The sequence below is a fragment of the Grus americana genome, chromosome 8 (genome assembly GCF_028858705.1).
Source record: "Grus americana isolate bGruAme1 chromosome 8, bGruAme1.mat, whole genome shotgun sequence".
NCBI lineage: Eukaryota > Metazoa > Chordata > Aves > Gruiformes > Gruidae > Grus > Grus americana.
The window spans coordinates 12,498,471-12,512,237 of NC_072859.1; the positions used below are offsets into that span (position 1 = coordinate 12,498,471).

The following is a 13,767-nucleotide window of genomic DNA, read 5'->3' on the forward strand; positions in this document are numbered from 1 at the left end:
GGCCACGCCGCTTCTCCCCGCCCCCTCGTACCGGCAACCGCGCTCAGGTTACGGCGTGCAAGCGGACACCGCGGCAGCGCCCTGCCCGCCGCACACCTGGCACCCGAGCGGGCCCCGTAACACCACCCACACGGCTGCATGGAACAGCGCTCGCTCGTGTTCCATCCAGCAGGAGGGTAACCGCGGCCGCTCCCGCCCCGCCGCAGCGCAGCGGAGCGTCGTGCTAGGGGGAGATGCAGTGAAAGCACAGCGGCACGACTTCACTTCCCGCAGGAAACGGGGCCGTGAGGTTTTTTTTTTCCTGCTTACAGTGAGTGCGGAGACGTTGCTTCAACTTACTGTGTGAAGGTGACAAGACTGTACGTTACTTGGAGATCACACTCATTGCATTTTATCTGATAAAATGCGAGTGAGCAAGTGAGAAAACTTTGGTGATTTTTCTCTGGTGCAGAAGGTGAAGAAACACTTTATAGTGGTGAGGTAAAGTGTGAGAAATTCTATTTTCTCCCCCCCCCCCCCCCCCCCCCCCCCCGTAACTGAGGTTGCATGCTAATACCACTGTTGGCTCTGTTTACCACACTGTCTGTAATACTACAGAGGGACAGTTACCTGGCACTAAACTCAGTTCTCCTTTTCCCCCGATGCTTTTGTCATTTGTTTTGCTTTCTATTTCCTCCAGTAGTTAATCCAGACTTACACTAGCATAAATAGGAAAAGAAAACATCCATGTCAGGGGGATGGTTCTAAGAAACCTACAGCAGGTACAAGACACAAATACATTTGAGAATAAGATCTACTTAAGTATATAAAATCATTACTCCTACATAACAGATTTTGATCCACACCATAAGAGCTCTGTCCAACACTAGAGAAGCAATGGCATTCATGTTCTATGTAAACTGGATATGGAGACTATGAAAAAGTACAAACTGTCAGACTGGATGAAAACCCAAATGAGTAGTTCGTTTTCAGATGAATTAGGCTGTACTACAGATGCAACCAATGAGGAACAAGACAACTTACCTTATTACAGAGATGTAGGAATAACCTGTAAATACAGTAATAATTCAGATAATTTGAATGACTGTACAAAAGGTATTTCTGGTATTTTAAACTTATCCTGTTCTGAAGATAACAAAACCACAAAAGCAACAGCAAATTATGAAACTCATCCACAGCCTGAAGAATTCTCCAGTCACCACAGAGGTGCTATAGGAACAACAGGAATTTCAGTTGAAATAAAGGAAGCTTCACTTCCAGACAAGGAATTACCTGTTGGTGAGTTTAGCAAACCAGATAGCAAAGAACATCTAACTCACTCAAAAATGTCCACTGTCCTTTTGCGTCATTTTTCTAAGGGAGAGCTAATAAGCAGATGCCAGTTAATTGAATGCGAGACAATACCAGAGACCTCGTTTACTGAAAGCATTGATGATACTCTGAACAAACCTGAGCCTTCAGAACATGTCAAAGGTCCTTTAGCATATGAACAATGGGCAACTAACTTTGAAGACTATCACTTAGAAAAGCACCAGGAAATAAGCACTGGTGCTAAAAACCACAATTCACTAAATGAAAATAGATGTGTTTCAGAGAAACCTACTTCTTCTACTGCTAAGTTTGAGTGCAGACAAGAAAATTCACAATTGATTAATGAGAATGAAGATACATGCATCTTTCAAAATATGAAAGAAGAGAGCACCCTTTTTAAGAAAACAGTTTCACCTCACGAGCTCAGACATGGCCAAGGTCACCATTGCCTTCCTGACTTTTCCAGAGTTGCTTCAGAAGTTCAAGTACCAAAAAGAAGCAACAATATTAACTCAGTTCCTACAGCTGAAAGAACAAAGTCCTTCCCAGTTTTAAGTAAATCAGTAATTGTGAACAACGTTCTAGAAAATAAGAACTATTTCAATTCTGCTGAAGTAGGGAGTCAAGAAGAAATGAGCATTCCACAACTGTTGCAACAGCTAGAGGTAAAGTGCTTTAAGAAATTCTTGCTGCTTAGTAGAGTGATGTTTACCCTAAGATGCTATGTGTCAAGTTTAAAGTGACTAGTTCATGCAGGCAGTCTATAGGTATCAGTGAGTATATCACTTCAGTCAACAATTGATTTCACAAATAAAATTTTGTGGGACTGAATTTCTGTGGAACTTACATTACCAAATATTTAATGATGCTCTGGAGTATTATTTGCAATTATAAAGCATCCTATCAAATCATTAGGAAATTCAATATAAATTGTTATTTTAGTATTATATGTAAGTGTTCAAATTCATCAAAAGTACAAAATTTAAAGTTTTTCTTAAAAATATATTTTTATATTGTACCTGTGTTTATGTTAAAGACATCTTTGCCTTTTTTTGCATGTTAACACTCTTTAGCTATTTATACTGGTATTTATTATCAAGTCAATTCTTTTTAAAGGATTTGTTTGACAACACTGTTTCCCTTACTGTAGTAAACGTCTTCTAAAGTTTGTTAGTAATTAGATAATAACTTTTCAATTTCATGCCCTGCCATGGAGTTCACTCAGGGATGTGAGAGATGCTTAAGTCTATTCCTAGATTTTTATCTTAGTAAATCATTTAAGATGTAACAAGTTTTAGTATTTTCCCTATTATTTCCTGGCTGCAAACAAGATGCAGGCACAGCACGCTGACACCCAGAATCATACAGACCATCTGAGATTTAATCCTAAGGTAAATCCCTCAAAAAAATACGTGTGTCTTTGAATTCATTCTCCTTTATCTCCAGGACTATGAATATTCCCCAAAACTATTTTGTCACCTTCATATTGTACTTCTCATTTATAAAAATCCTCTTTAGATTTTCGGAGTTGAAGTATTTATACAATGAGACACTACACATATCAAACTATGGAGAAAGTTATATGGTATTTTTATACTACATACTTCATTAATACCAATTAACTTGTTCTTTGTATTTTGAGTTATTTCTGATTTTTTTGTTTCCACAAGTGTTCAATACATTGTTTCTATAACCAAAGTTCTTATTTTAACAGATACTTCCTCAGTCAGATTTTCCAAATGCCAGCATTGCCATTTACTCGGGAGACACTGGGACATCCTCTGAAGTCTTTACATTACATGCTCCTATCCCTATACAATGTCCATGTGGTTTGTCTAAAGCAAGTAAATAAAATTACAGTAACTATGCAAATTACTATTTTATGTAATTTGATAGCCCTTTTGGGCAGATGTTTTGGGCAGAAATTCCAATTAATTTATCTTGCCTTGTATTATGTAGGATTACAGCATGAAACAATGGCATCAGCATTACCAGCAGCTGGTACAGTAGAAACATGCTGTCTAAATCCTTCTGATTTACTACCAGAACTAACACAAGGAGAAAAGCTGTCTCAAATACTAAAGGATCAGACAGATCAATTGATAAAGAAGGTAAAGAAGTCTGCTTCAATATATACTTTGCACTGATGCTCAAATTCTATATTCATTTGGCATATTCATTCTTCAAATCCCAAATAAAAGTCTAATATTTTGTCTCGAAGGTGGAAAACTTCTCCAAGCATATGACACACGAGACATTCTTTTTACAAGACAACTATCTGGTAATTAATTTATGTATTTTCACCTATCTAAAATGCACTTTAAATGGCTGTAGACCCATAATTTCCTTGAAAGATACTCCATGTTTTCCTCAGACATTTAAAATACTCTTTTTCTCCATCTCAGACTGAAATGATAAATGTAAGAGAAAAAAATGGAGGTGTTCAGTAGGTAGCTGAATTCTTAAGAATTACACCTCAAAACTACTAGTGAAAGGCCTTAAGTTGTCATATAAGTTATGAATTTTGAGATGTAGGGTATCAGTTCAGAAGTCATAGTTTAGTATTTTACTTGTACATAGTAGAACAACACAGAGTACTAAGTGCACACATAAGATGCGGTCCTGTTCCAATTCAGAGCAGTAGCAAAATTCTTGCCAACATGACCGCAAGTAGCACCTGGCTTACATAGCATAAGTAGCTATCACTATGGCTTGCTAAATCATAGTGACAGTTGCTATTGAATTATTTCTTATTGGTGAAGGCATTAAATCAATTGAAGAGATACCTTGCTGCCTTGGAAAAGAATTACTTAACAGCTAGAGAAGAGCACCGTAATTTACAGCTGCAGAACTACAAGGACATGTCTATCAACGTTGGAGAGTTTGATCCTGAAAGGTTAGAAGATATGTACTAAGTAGTACCTCAGTATATTTTCCATATTTTGAGTGTCTTGCAACTATTACTTCATTAATTCATTGGACTTTTTCTGAAGTGACATTAAGACAATGTCATATATGGTAAGTTAGAAATGATTTGGCCAAAATTCATCTTGGACTTTACATATCCTAGTTATAATTACTATTCTAATTGATTAATTCAAGTTCTGAAAAGGGACTCAGTGAACTCCATTAATTTATTTTTTCCTATGAGAAGTGTACTGCAATGCCCAATATGGTTATCATAGCAAGAAATAAAATACCAGTTCATACAGGTTTCACTAACTGTGTATTGCAATTGGGTTTAGAAAGATGGAAGGGGAAATATTTAGACTTGGCATGCTGCTTGAAGACATCCAAGAACAAACTGATGACAGCAAATGCAACTTGTCATCTTTGCTTACTTCCTATGAATCTGCCCAATCATCATATTCTCTTTGTGAGGTAACTCTCAGTTTTATTATTTAAAGACTACATTATTCTTTTTTACTGATGCAAGTTTAAAGAACCTCAGCATGATAGTGCTATTGTATGTTCTCCTCTAATAAGAGCAAGACGCTTTTAGATAGCATGTTCCAAAAAGTGTTTTTTATGAAATATTAACTTCATAATATTTATTATAACAGAAATCTAAGTATAAAAACACAACTATAGTGAATATTCTTAATTCTAGCTTCAAAAACATTTATTTCAGAGTAAGAAAATATGAGCAGCTACTTTAACAATGCTGTCTTTGTTTTGGGGAATTAATCGCTATCATTTAGTTTGTCCAAGATTAATCTACAGAATTACCAGAAGACCAAAAACATTATTGTGCTATAGAAAATTGACTTTACTTCTAAGTATGGTAATACTTTGTCCTGGATCATAAATGCACAAAAAAATATCTTATGGCTTTCTACAAATCTACAGGTAAGTATCACCAAATGCTTTCATAGTCAATGTTTTAGAAAACATTTTTCTCTGAATCCCAAGCTAAACGACACACAGATACTTGCAATGCAATGACCACATACTACATTTATCTGTGCTACGGTTCCTTTGTACAGAGCTCAGTAGGTTCAAGCATTGCTGATCCTCCAGAAAGAAGAGCTATTGAAACTGCATTTCTTCACAAGAACAAGGAGGCAGAAAAGAGTCAGACAACTGATGTAATCCCACCGACAAATCAATTTTCTTTAGAAATCAAGAAGTGCAATCTTTGTCTTCACATGTAAGTGAAAACTTTGAAACAGCTATTGAGTTTTTTTATAAAAATTTATCTAAAATTATCTGCTGAACATAGAAAATTGGGATGTCTGGAATCTCTGAAAGAACAGGAGTATTTCCAGAATAAAGTGTTTACAGAATTCTATAACTACATACCCAAGAATTCCTTCCAGCCTGGCATTCTTACCTTTTTGGGTCTTACAGACCTCAAAGTATTTCCCGAAGCCAAAACACTATCATCACTTTCCCTAGGAGTTAAATCATACCTCTGTACAAAATTCATTGCAACCACACAAATTCAGGATGTGAGTGACTAGTCAAAGTACAGTGCCAGTAAAATATATGCCAATTTGTGTGCTATTTTTAATTAAACAAGAAAACAGAGCGATGCAGGTATTTACACAATTAGCCATTGAAACTTTGTGAAACAATTCCATGTACTCCCCAGGAGGGCAGAGATGGTATTTCATAGGTGTTAATCATCTCAATGAGATTAGAAAAATAAATGGTTTCCCCTTAACCAATTAAGGTTACAAGAGAGAGATGAATCAACTTCCAGAAGAGTAACGGAGCCTCTGGGAAAAGGAGGTCTGCTACCAAACAAGCATGCTTCCAACCTAATGGTATGGAGATCTGTTTATGCACTTTTTTTTTTTTTTAAACTTAACTTACTCAGCTTTGAGATGATGCAACATTTCTCTCTTCAGTTTTTGCACAGTATGACGATACAGCTTTTGAGATACTACAGCATATCATAACATTGCTGAATTGGTTTCCAAACAAGAAATATAAGGAAAGACTCAAACTTTTTTAAATGTGTGATAAAATTTGCTTTTCTGAGGAAATACTTAACTGTGTTTACTAGCCTGCCTTTATTATTTCTTCAGAAAGCAAAAGCCTACAGTAAATTGCTTGCCTACAAAAATATGTAAGGCATTGAGAGAAATTAATATATACTAATCCTTCTGAAAGCAACATGAAAACCTGTCTTGAATTCTAACTTCAGAGACAAAAAAGTGCTCATATTTTGTCCAGTCTGTTCTACAGTTAGAATTGTAAATAGATAAATCAAATCATAGAGTTGATGGCAACTAAAAGCGATATAGAAGTAATGTGCTAATAATGCCACTGTTCACACTATCCTGTTTGATGTGTACAGAGTAATATAAACAATCTCACATAAATTTGTTTTGCCTTCTGGGTGCAACAGAAATTCCTTTTACCTGAGGAAAAATATGCTGCTGGTAGTCTTGCATCCCATTGTCAGGGTACATTAAGTCAAAAATTTAATGCCGATGAAAAAGGTATGAAAGGGTAAGTGTATTACATGTTTTGGCTAGTCATAGACATGGTTTTCAGCTCAGTGAACAGATACATGCATGTACACCAACATATCTCTATATTGGAATCTGCATGAAACACTGAATAATGTCTTTAATGCATATAAAATGAGAGGATGATCTGTTTTCAAGCTTATCACGTTAATCATATAAGATATGTGGATATACAACAAAAATGGCAAAACTCCCATCAATTTTATTCAAGAGAGGATTATATCCATATTACAAAGTACTCCATCTCAGTGGAGCAGTATAAGGTTTATGGTGGTTAATATGGCACAGTATTAAAGAGAAGAGGCTTTATCTTTTTTCTCTATTCAGCAATGCATGTCAGCATCCCAAATTGGGATGATTGCAAAGTGTTCAGCAATGAAAAATACTTGAAATTATCATTGTCATAAACTCATCTGGTAGGCCTGGAAGGAGAGCATATTGATACATCTGCCTATTTTTCAAGTGTAATGGTCAGTCTGTAAAGTTTCACTTACAGAAATGTCAGCATGTTAAAGTAATTCTACATAGGTTATTCTGGAGTTTGACATTTTGGCAAATTAAATCTCCATCCAAAGCTAGATCTTATCATACATGCAGTGTAGAACACATTATTCATCTAAATATGCTCTCAGATTATTTTACAGAGTAGATGTTGATATTTATCTGGTAAAACTCACCTAGCTTCCTTTTTTTTCCCCCCTCTTGTCATTTAAGAGAAGTTAGGTCAATCTTCTGATCATTGTTTTCATGAGTGGGTAGAAAGTTTTCCAAATAAATTTGATGATACTGTATACCCTAAGTTGAAAATACATCTGTCAAATACAGCAAACAAGGAACTTCATTCTTGTTCTGTCAGAAGGTACATTCAAATATTATTCTAATTATCTAACAGCAGTAAAATTAAAACCTTAATAGCTCAAAGTTACTAAAAAACCATATCATCCTTACCATTGATAATATTGATGCAACATATGTGAACACACATGTAAATACATAGGATTTCATACTACTTAGCTATTCAAAGATGTGATAATCAAGACTTCTATTTCTAAGCATGTTTAACGGCTCTGGCAAGTCAACAGTGCTTTTCTCAGAATGTGTCCTTCAGCTAAAGTGGTCATTATTTTGCAATTGGTTAATTTTTAATTTAAGCTTCTACTTGCCACCTTTTGAGGTAATTGATACAGGTAGAGTTTTTTCTATTAGTAAATCTGATTTCGCCTCAACTAAGTAGTCGTCAAACATTATTATAATATGCTCATAAGGCTCATCATACAGGTATTAAGATACAATTAAGATCTTCTGTTTTCATGCTCAAAGAAATGCAGACATCCAGGGAAGGGAAACTGGAACATGTTCACTCTTCATTCAGAGAAAACCAACTGATTTATCAGATACCAACTTGAGTAAGTAGTGATTGCGTACAAGAGTCCAAACTGTGCTTGTACCTACTATTGAATCCTGTTAAGAAATACATTCCTGTCACATCTCAGCAGCATGAATATTGTTTTGTAGTTTTAACAGATGTTACTGCTTAGCACAGCACAAGACACTAAGACTAAAAAAAAAAAAAAAAAAAAAAGACTAGAGGGGACACCAAGTCAAATTCACTCAGAAGTCTCCATGAGAGACCAAGAGGCAACAGACAAGCTGCAACAGAATTTCTAGTTAGATATGAGTAAGGGAGTTTTAACTCTGAGTCTAGTCAAACATTGAAATAGTTTTCCCTAGAGAGGCTGTGGCATCTCCATCCGTGGAGATGCTCAAAACACTCAACTGGACAGGGTCCTAAGCAACTTCATTAAGCTGGTCCTGCTTTGAGAGCAGATTGGGCCAGACAATCTCCAGAAGCCCTATCCAACCTGAATTACTCTAATTCTGATTCACCTTTTTAGCTAAATTTCCAAATATTTCTACTACTAACATTTTCAAAAGCATAGGTGTGCACACAATGCTTTGATTTTGCTTTTTCTCCTTATCATGCATTTGTTTCATGTTCTAGAAGGAGATTCCAAACTTCGTGACTGAAACATATCAGTACCACCACTTTAAGGTTTTGGATTCAACTTTCTTATTCCACATGAAAACCAAGGAAAAAAGTTTTCCTAAATCTTTGATCTATTCAGGACTGACACAGACTGGAAACATTCTCCTTCCTTAGTCCAGCTCCTAATAATATAATTTCACAGAATCCAAACTAGAGCCCATGCAGACTACTGTGAGCTAGTTAAGTCAGCTGTCAAGTCATCCAAGACTCCAGCTCTTGGAGGTTCACTAAGCATCTGTCAGGACTTCTTTCTCTTAGAGCATCCCAATTTTATCCTTCCACTGCAGAATACTTAGGAGCTGTTAGTACCCAACAACTAAAAGAGAATAGCATGAGCTGTCCCAGATTCAGTTTTAAGTCTGCATACGTAGGTTATTCTTAACTTTGGTCTACCTTTTGCCCTTGGCTTCTCTATGATATCCTTTGACTTTAATAGAATACACTGGGGCCAGTACTGGTTTGTGCAGTAGCTAAAGCAGTGCCATACTAGATCCTCCCAAATTCTCTTATCACATTCCTCTTAGGCTGTATTGTTTTAGTAACACTTCAACTTGTAGGAAATTTAACCTTCAAAAGAACCACCTAAGGGAGATGGAGAGCATAACTTTTATGTTTTTTAAACAGTTCTGGGACTAGAAACAACAACCACCAAAAAAAAAAAATAGATCTATATTTGAGGCTTACAGTCAGGACTGAAAGCCAATCTTTACATTTCGATCAATAGCAGAAAAAGTACTTCAAATCGCAGTAGTGTTAATGGCAAAGGGCTCAGAAATGATGGTACTGAAAGCCAAATAGTTACCTAGGGACACAGGCCAAAACTGCTAATATTTCAGACCTTTTTAATATATTTTTGGGATTTTAGGCAGCGATTCAGACGACATCTCAGCCTATGATTCTTACAATGATTCACAAAGCAAGGAACTTGTGAACTGTGAAACTGAAAGTTACAAAACATTCAATACAAGATTATGTGGAGAGGGAAAAGGTATAACAATTGCAAAAATATTAAAATTACAAAAATATTCTTGTTTATAGTGTTTTGTTTTTCTAAACAACATGTCTTTGTTTTCAGGACGTAGATGCAGATGCCCTAGAGAAAGCAGAGATGAATTTAAACTCAGGAATTACAGAGAGTCTGTTCAGTCTTGTGCCCTACGTAGAAATAAAAGTTCTGGTTCAACCTGTAAGTGTGATGTGTTACTGAAATAATTACCAGCCACGGGCTAGATTCTAAGGGGCAGAAAGCCCCACTCCACATCTATCAGGCCAGTTCTAGTTTAGTATAAGCAATCAGTAGCACTGTAGCTAAACAGTGGATGTGTACAGATCTTGTAGAGCAAGATCAGCAAATCCAACTTTAACACACCTAGCCAAGTTTAATCCCCATGCATAAGAGCATTAACCTTCTCGCATTCTTTATGAGAGGAGTCTATTCCATATTTCATTTATGACAGGAATACCATTTAGCAGTCCCACATGGAAGAACATTAAAATTGGGTATTACTGTGCCAACTTTTTCAGTCCTAGCTGTTACCTAATGCAGTGTATACCCTAATGCAGTGTATACAAGTACTAAAGACATACAGCAAAATCAAAGAAAGCCTAATTTAAAAAAAAAAAACCAACTTAAAGTGTTGAACATCTAGCTTTTAAATTTACTTACCTCAGACTCCTCTCTCCATACTGTAGGAAGAAATTGCACACAGAAAAAAATAAAAGTTTTCAACAGTGGGAAGAAAGTATAAATTAGCTACTTCTCTATATGAATACTGTAAAACTGTAAGTCAAAGTAGTAGTCGTGTAATTATTACAATTATGAGAGTCTGATTATTCTACACTCCCCCCTGCAGTCTTTCACTGTATGAAAAGAAATGTAAATCTGCATACCATATGTCATAGAACTAAAATTCAGCAGCAAACTCAAAAAGGTTAATCTGTCCTCATTTGCAAAAAGTCTTAAACAGATTCAAGTTTTATTCAGCAGTGATAGTTATTTGATTTTTGTTTATGCTAAATAGAGAAAAATGTTAAATGCATAGAAAATTAAGGTTTTTGGCTTTTGTTTTAAACATGGCCTCAATGACTCCAGCTTATTCAGAGAGAAGAATCTCCACTCAAAAGGCTCAAAAAAATAAACAGCCACGTGAACTTGTAAACAGACTTTCTGAGAGGTAAGCTGTAGCAATAACTATATATAGTAAACAGAAAATACCACTGTTGAAGATTCAGCATTGGAAAAAAACACCAATATCATAAGCAGGAGGAATATTTTACCTTTTGTGTGCATGCTGTATATTTTAATTTCGTTACTGAGTAAAATTCTAATATTTACCCTAAAAGCAAGTGTAAGTAATACTTACAGTAGTTCTTCAATCTTTCTAATTTAATGAAGAGTCAACATCTGATGACTTTAGCCGATACATTTAGTAAAAAAAAAAATCTTGCTTTTTTAAGAGGATGTTCCCATTTACAGATTCAAAAGCACATCTGTATTATTTAAGACAATTCTGTTTGTACCAACTATTTCTTTATAAGTAACAGTCCTACTTTTAACTGTTGTTAGCATTAAATTATGCTGGGAATCTGAGAAGTAAAATGGATTCTTAACTTCGACAAGTTTTGTTACCATAGTTTGACATCGTTACTCAATAGCAGTAACTGCCTGGAAGTACAGCAGCTGCACTTAAGAATCAATGGCATAGACCACTCACAGAGGGTACAGAACCAAGAACATAATGCTATTATGAGAGATTTCCTGACTCTGCATCCTGGAGTGTTTTCTGTCTTACTGCAATACAGATGTAACACAAATTTCAATGGACTGTGTTTTACAATTAAATGAAAAATTCTACTCACTGTAAAATTAACCTGCAACTGAGTATGCTATCAAGGTGTATATATTCGTAGTTTAGACATTCTTTTGATTACTAAAATTGTATTTTAGTCTGTATATCTTATCTTCAGGCAAAACTTTGAGGCTGCCAAAACCTGCTATTCAAGCACATATGACAAAGTTATCCTTTCACATCAAGACTTACCTGGCAAGAAGTCTGCCCAAAGCAAGTCTGCAATCAACATCAGAAACACCAATGATTCCAATGCAAATGTAAGACTTCAGAGTGAAAATTAAAAGCCACAGATCTATCTCAGAAAGAGTACATCCCCACATCATGGCACTGTTTAACATCTCCATTGTTAGCAAATTGATTATTACAATCTAAGCATGTCTAGTCTATGAGAGGCAAAGACAGGATAGAGTTAAAAAAACAAGTATTTTAGCTTATATATTAGCATATTACTATGTCACCCTAGCCATACAAATCACTATCAAAACCAAAAGAAAACCTTCTCAGTACAACTAACATGCACCACACTGGGGCTTCTACTGTAGAAAGGTATAAATATCCCTCAGTTCAAAGGATTACACAATTAAAGAGAAAAATAACAGATATTTCCAACTTGAATTCTGTAACAGTCTATCATGACTCAGAATTTACACTCCTCAACATATATTCAGAGTGAAAATGCTACATAGAACATTAAACATCACTTTCTATTCTATACCTACATAAATATTTGCCTTCAGTATTAACAAGGCTATATTTATTATTCCCAACAGATTTTAAGTTCTACTTTGGATCATGCCATACAGACAGCAAACAGTTTGAAGAAAGCTACAGAACGAATGTTACAAGCGGTTTTGGAAGATCTAGCTCAAGTCAAAAGAAATCAGCTTTAATTACCCAGTTTCAAATGCAGTATTGTTTTGCTGATTGATAGTGAAGTAAGTATCAGTATCTCTGCAAATATAGAGTGTTAAATACCAAGATCATAAAGTCAGCTAGTGACTTTGCCAGCTGTTCTGTAACTATCAGTGCTAAACTAAACCAGAGCATATTGGTTTTCCACACATTCACATTCAGTCTCAGAACTAGGAAACAAATTACTAATTCTACTGAAGGTCTTTAGTATGCTGGCTAACCCCTGTTACTGTATACAGCTATGTTCTCTAAGCATTCACTTAAGATAGCTTAATAAAAGTTGGCTTAAACAAGCAAGGTTAACTTTTTGATTTTTTATTTCCCCCACTCCCAAACAGGAGACTAGATCTCAGTCATTACTACTTCCCACATATACTTTCTTCCCACACCTGAACAGCAGCTGCTTAAGCACACCAAAGGAAACAGCCTCTGCACCAAAGACATCAGGTTAGCATCATGCTAACACACTGAGTCATAGTTAGCATATGTAATTATTTTGTTTTTAGAGTGCCCTACATTGCGAGTTGTTTGGTTTTAAGATACTTCCTTGTATGTCTCAGTAACTGAGTAATACCATTGGATGTCTATGAAGAAACAGACAATTTAATTCTTAGGAAAGCAATGTGGTGTCCTTACCTTGTCAGATATATCTGGCTTTTGAGATTTTAGCTGATGGTAAGTACACGGGAAAATTTTAAAATACTGTAGAAACACAGTGGGCTAAGAAAAGCCATCTATTATTTTCCTTCTGAAATCCATTTAACTGCAGTGATTAAAAGCAAGCAGATAGTTAACAGCGTTGTATTATCAGGGATGCTATTCCCTGAGGTAATTCCAAAGTATATAGGGACTGATGGAAATCATCACTTCAAGTTAGAAGCAACAGTGCATTGCTTAAAAAGGACAGTCATTTTCAGGCAAACCTGAGTGGTGTCATCAGTTGATGGATAGAGATAATCCGGACTGTTCATGCAAGCAGCGATAGTTAAATGTGCTGCTGCATACCACTGATTTACTAACCTGAGTCAATGCCTTTTTTCAGGGCTTCTTCCACACTTCACAGCCAACAATACCATTAACCTTTTCTCCCTTAGGCTCTTACTGTATATCCTTGTAACTCAATTTGCCTCTGCTTGTTATCCATGTTTTTACTTTACTTAGTTTA

The 13,767-nt window shown here is 35.8% G+C and overlaps 2 protein-coding genes across 6 annotated transcripts in view; one reads left to right on the forward strand and one right to left on the reverse strand.

Moving 5' to 3' along the window:
• Positions 1-8,121, reverse strand: part of GPSM2 (G protein signaling modulator 2) — a 38,914-nt gene extending 30,793 nt beyond the window's left edge. The window contains exon 1 of one of the 2 annotated variants that reach the window (XM_054834275.1): positions 7,469-8,121. The gene's annotated coding sequence lies outside the window, so the exon portion shown is untranslated. Of the gene's footprint in view, positions 1-609; positions 629-7,468 lie in introns of those variants that run through there. The other variant, XM_054834277.1, reaches the window with a different exon arrangement.
• On the forward strand, positions 4-13,766 carry AKNAD1 (AKNA domain containing 1). Of its 4 annotated transcripts, none has more exons than XM_054834270.1 (16): positions 4-1,976; positions 2,643-2,702; positions 3,026-3,155; positions 3,271-3,422; positions 3,533-3,592; positions 4,074-4,207; positions 4,557-4,692; positions 5,298-5,461; positions 5,987-6,080; positions 6,668-6,771; positions 8,112-8,197; positions 9,704-9,826; positions 9,914-10,024; positions 10,931-11,012; positions 11,806-11,947; positions 12,461-13,766. In XM_054834270.1, the coding sequence occupies exons 1-16, from the start codon at positions 906-908 to the stop codon at positions 12,578-12,580; spliced, it is 2,769 nt and encodes a 922-aa protein (XP_054690245.1). In that variant the 5' UTR covers positions 4-905; the 3' UTR covers positions 12,581-13,766. The 4 variants fall into 4 exon arrangements, with proteins under 4 accessions (XP_054690245.1, XP_054690247.1, XP_054690248.1 ...); XM_054834272.1 differs by having other exon boundaries at positions 11,786-11,947; positions 12,461-12,587; XM_054834273.1 differs by lacking the exon at positions 9,704-9,826.
• The last annotated feature ends 1 nt before the right edge of the window (position 13,767 follows it).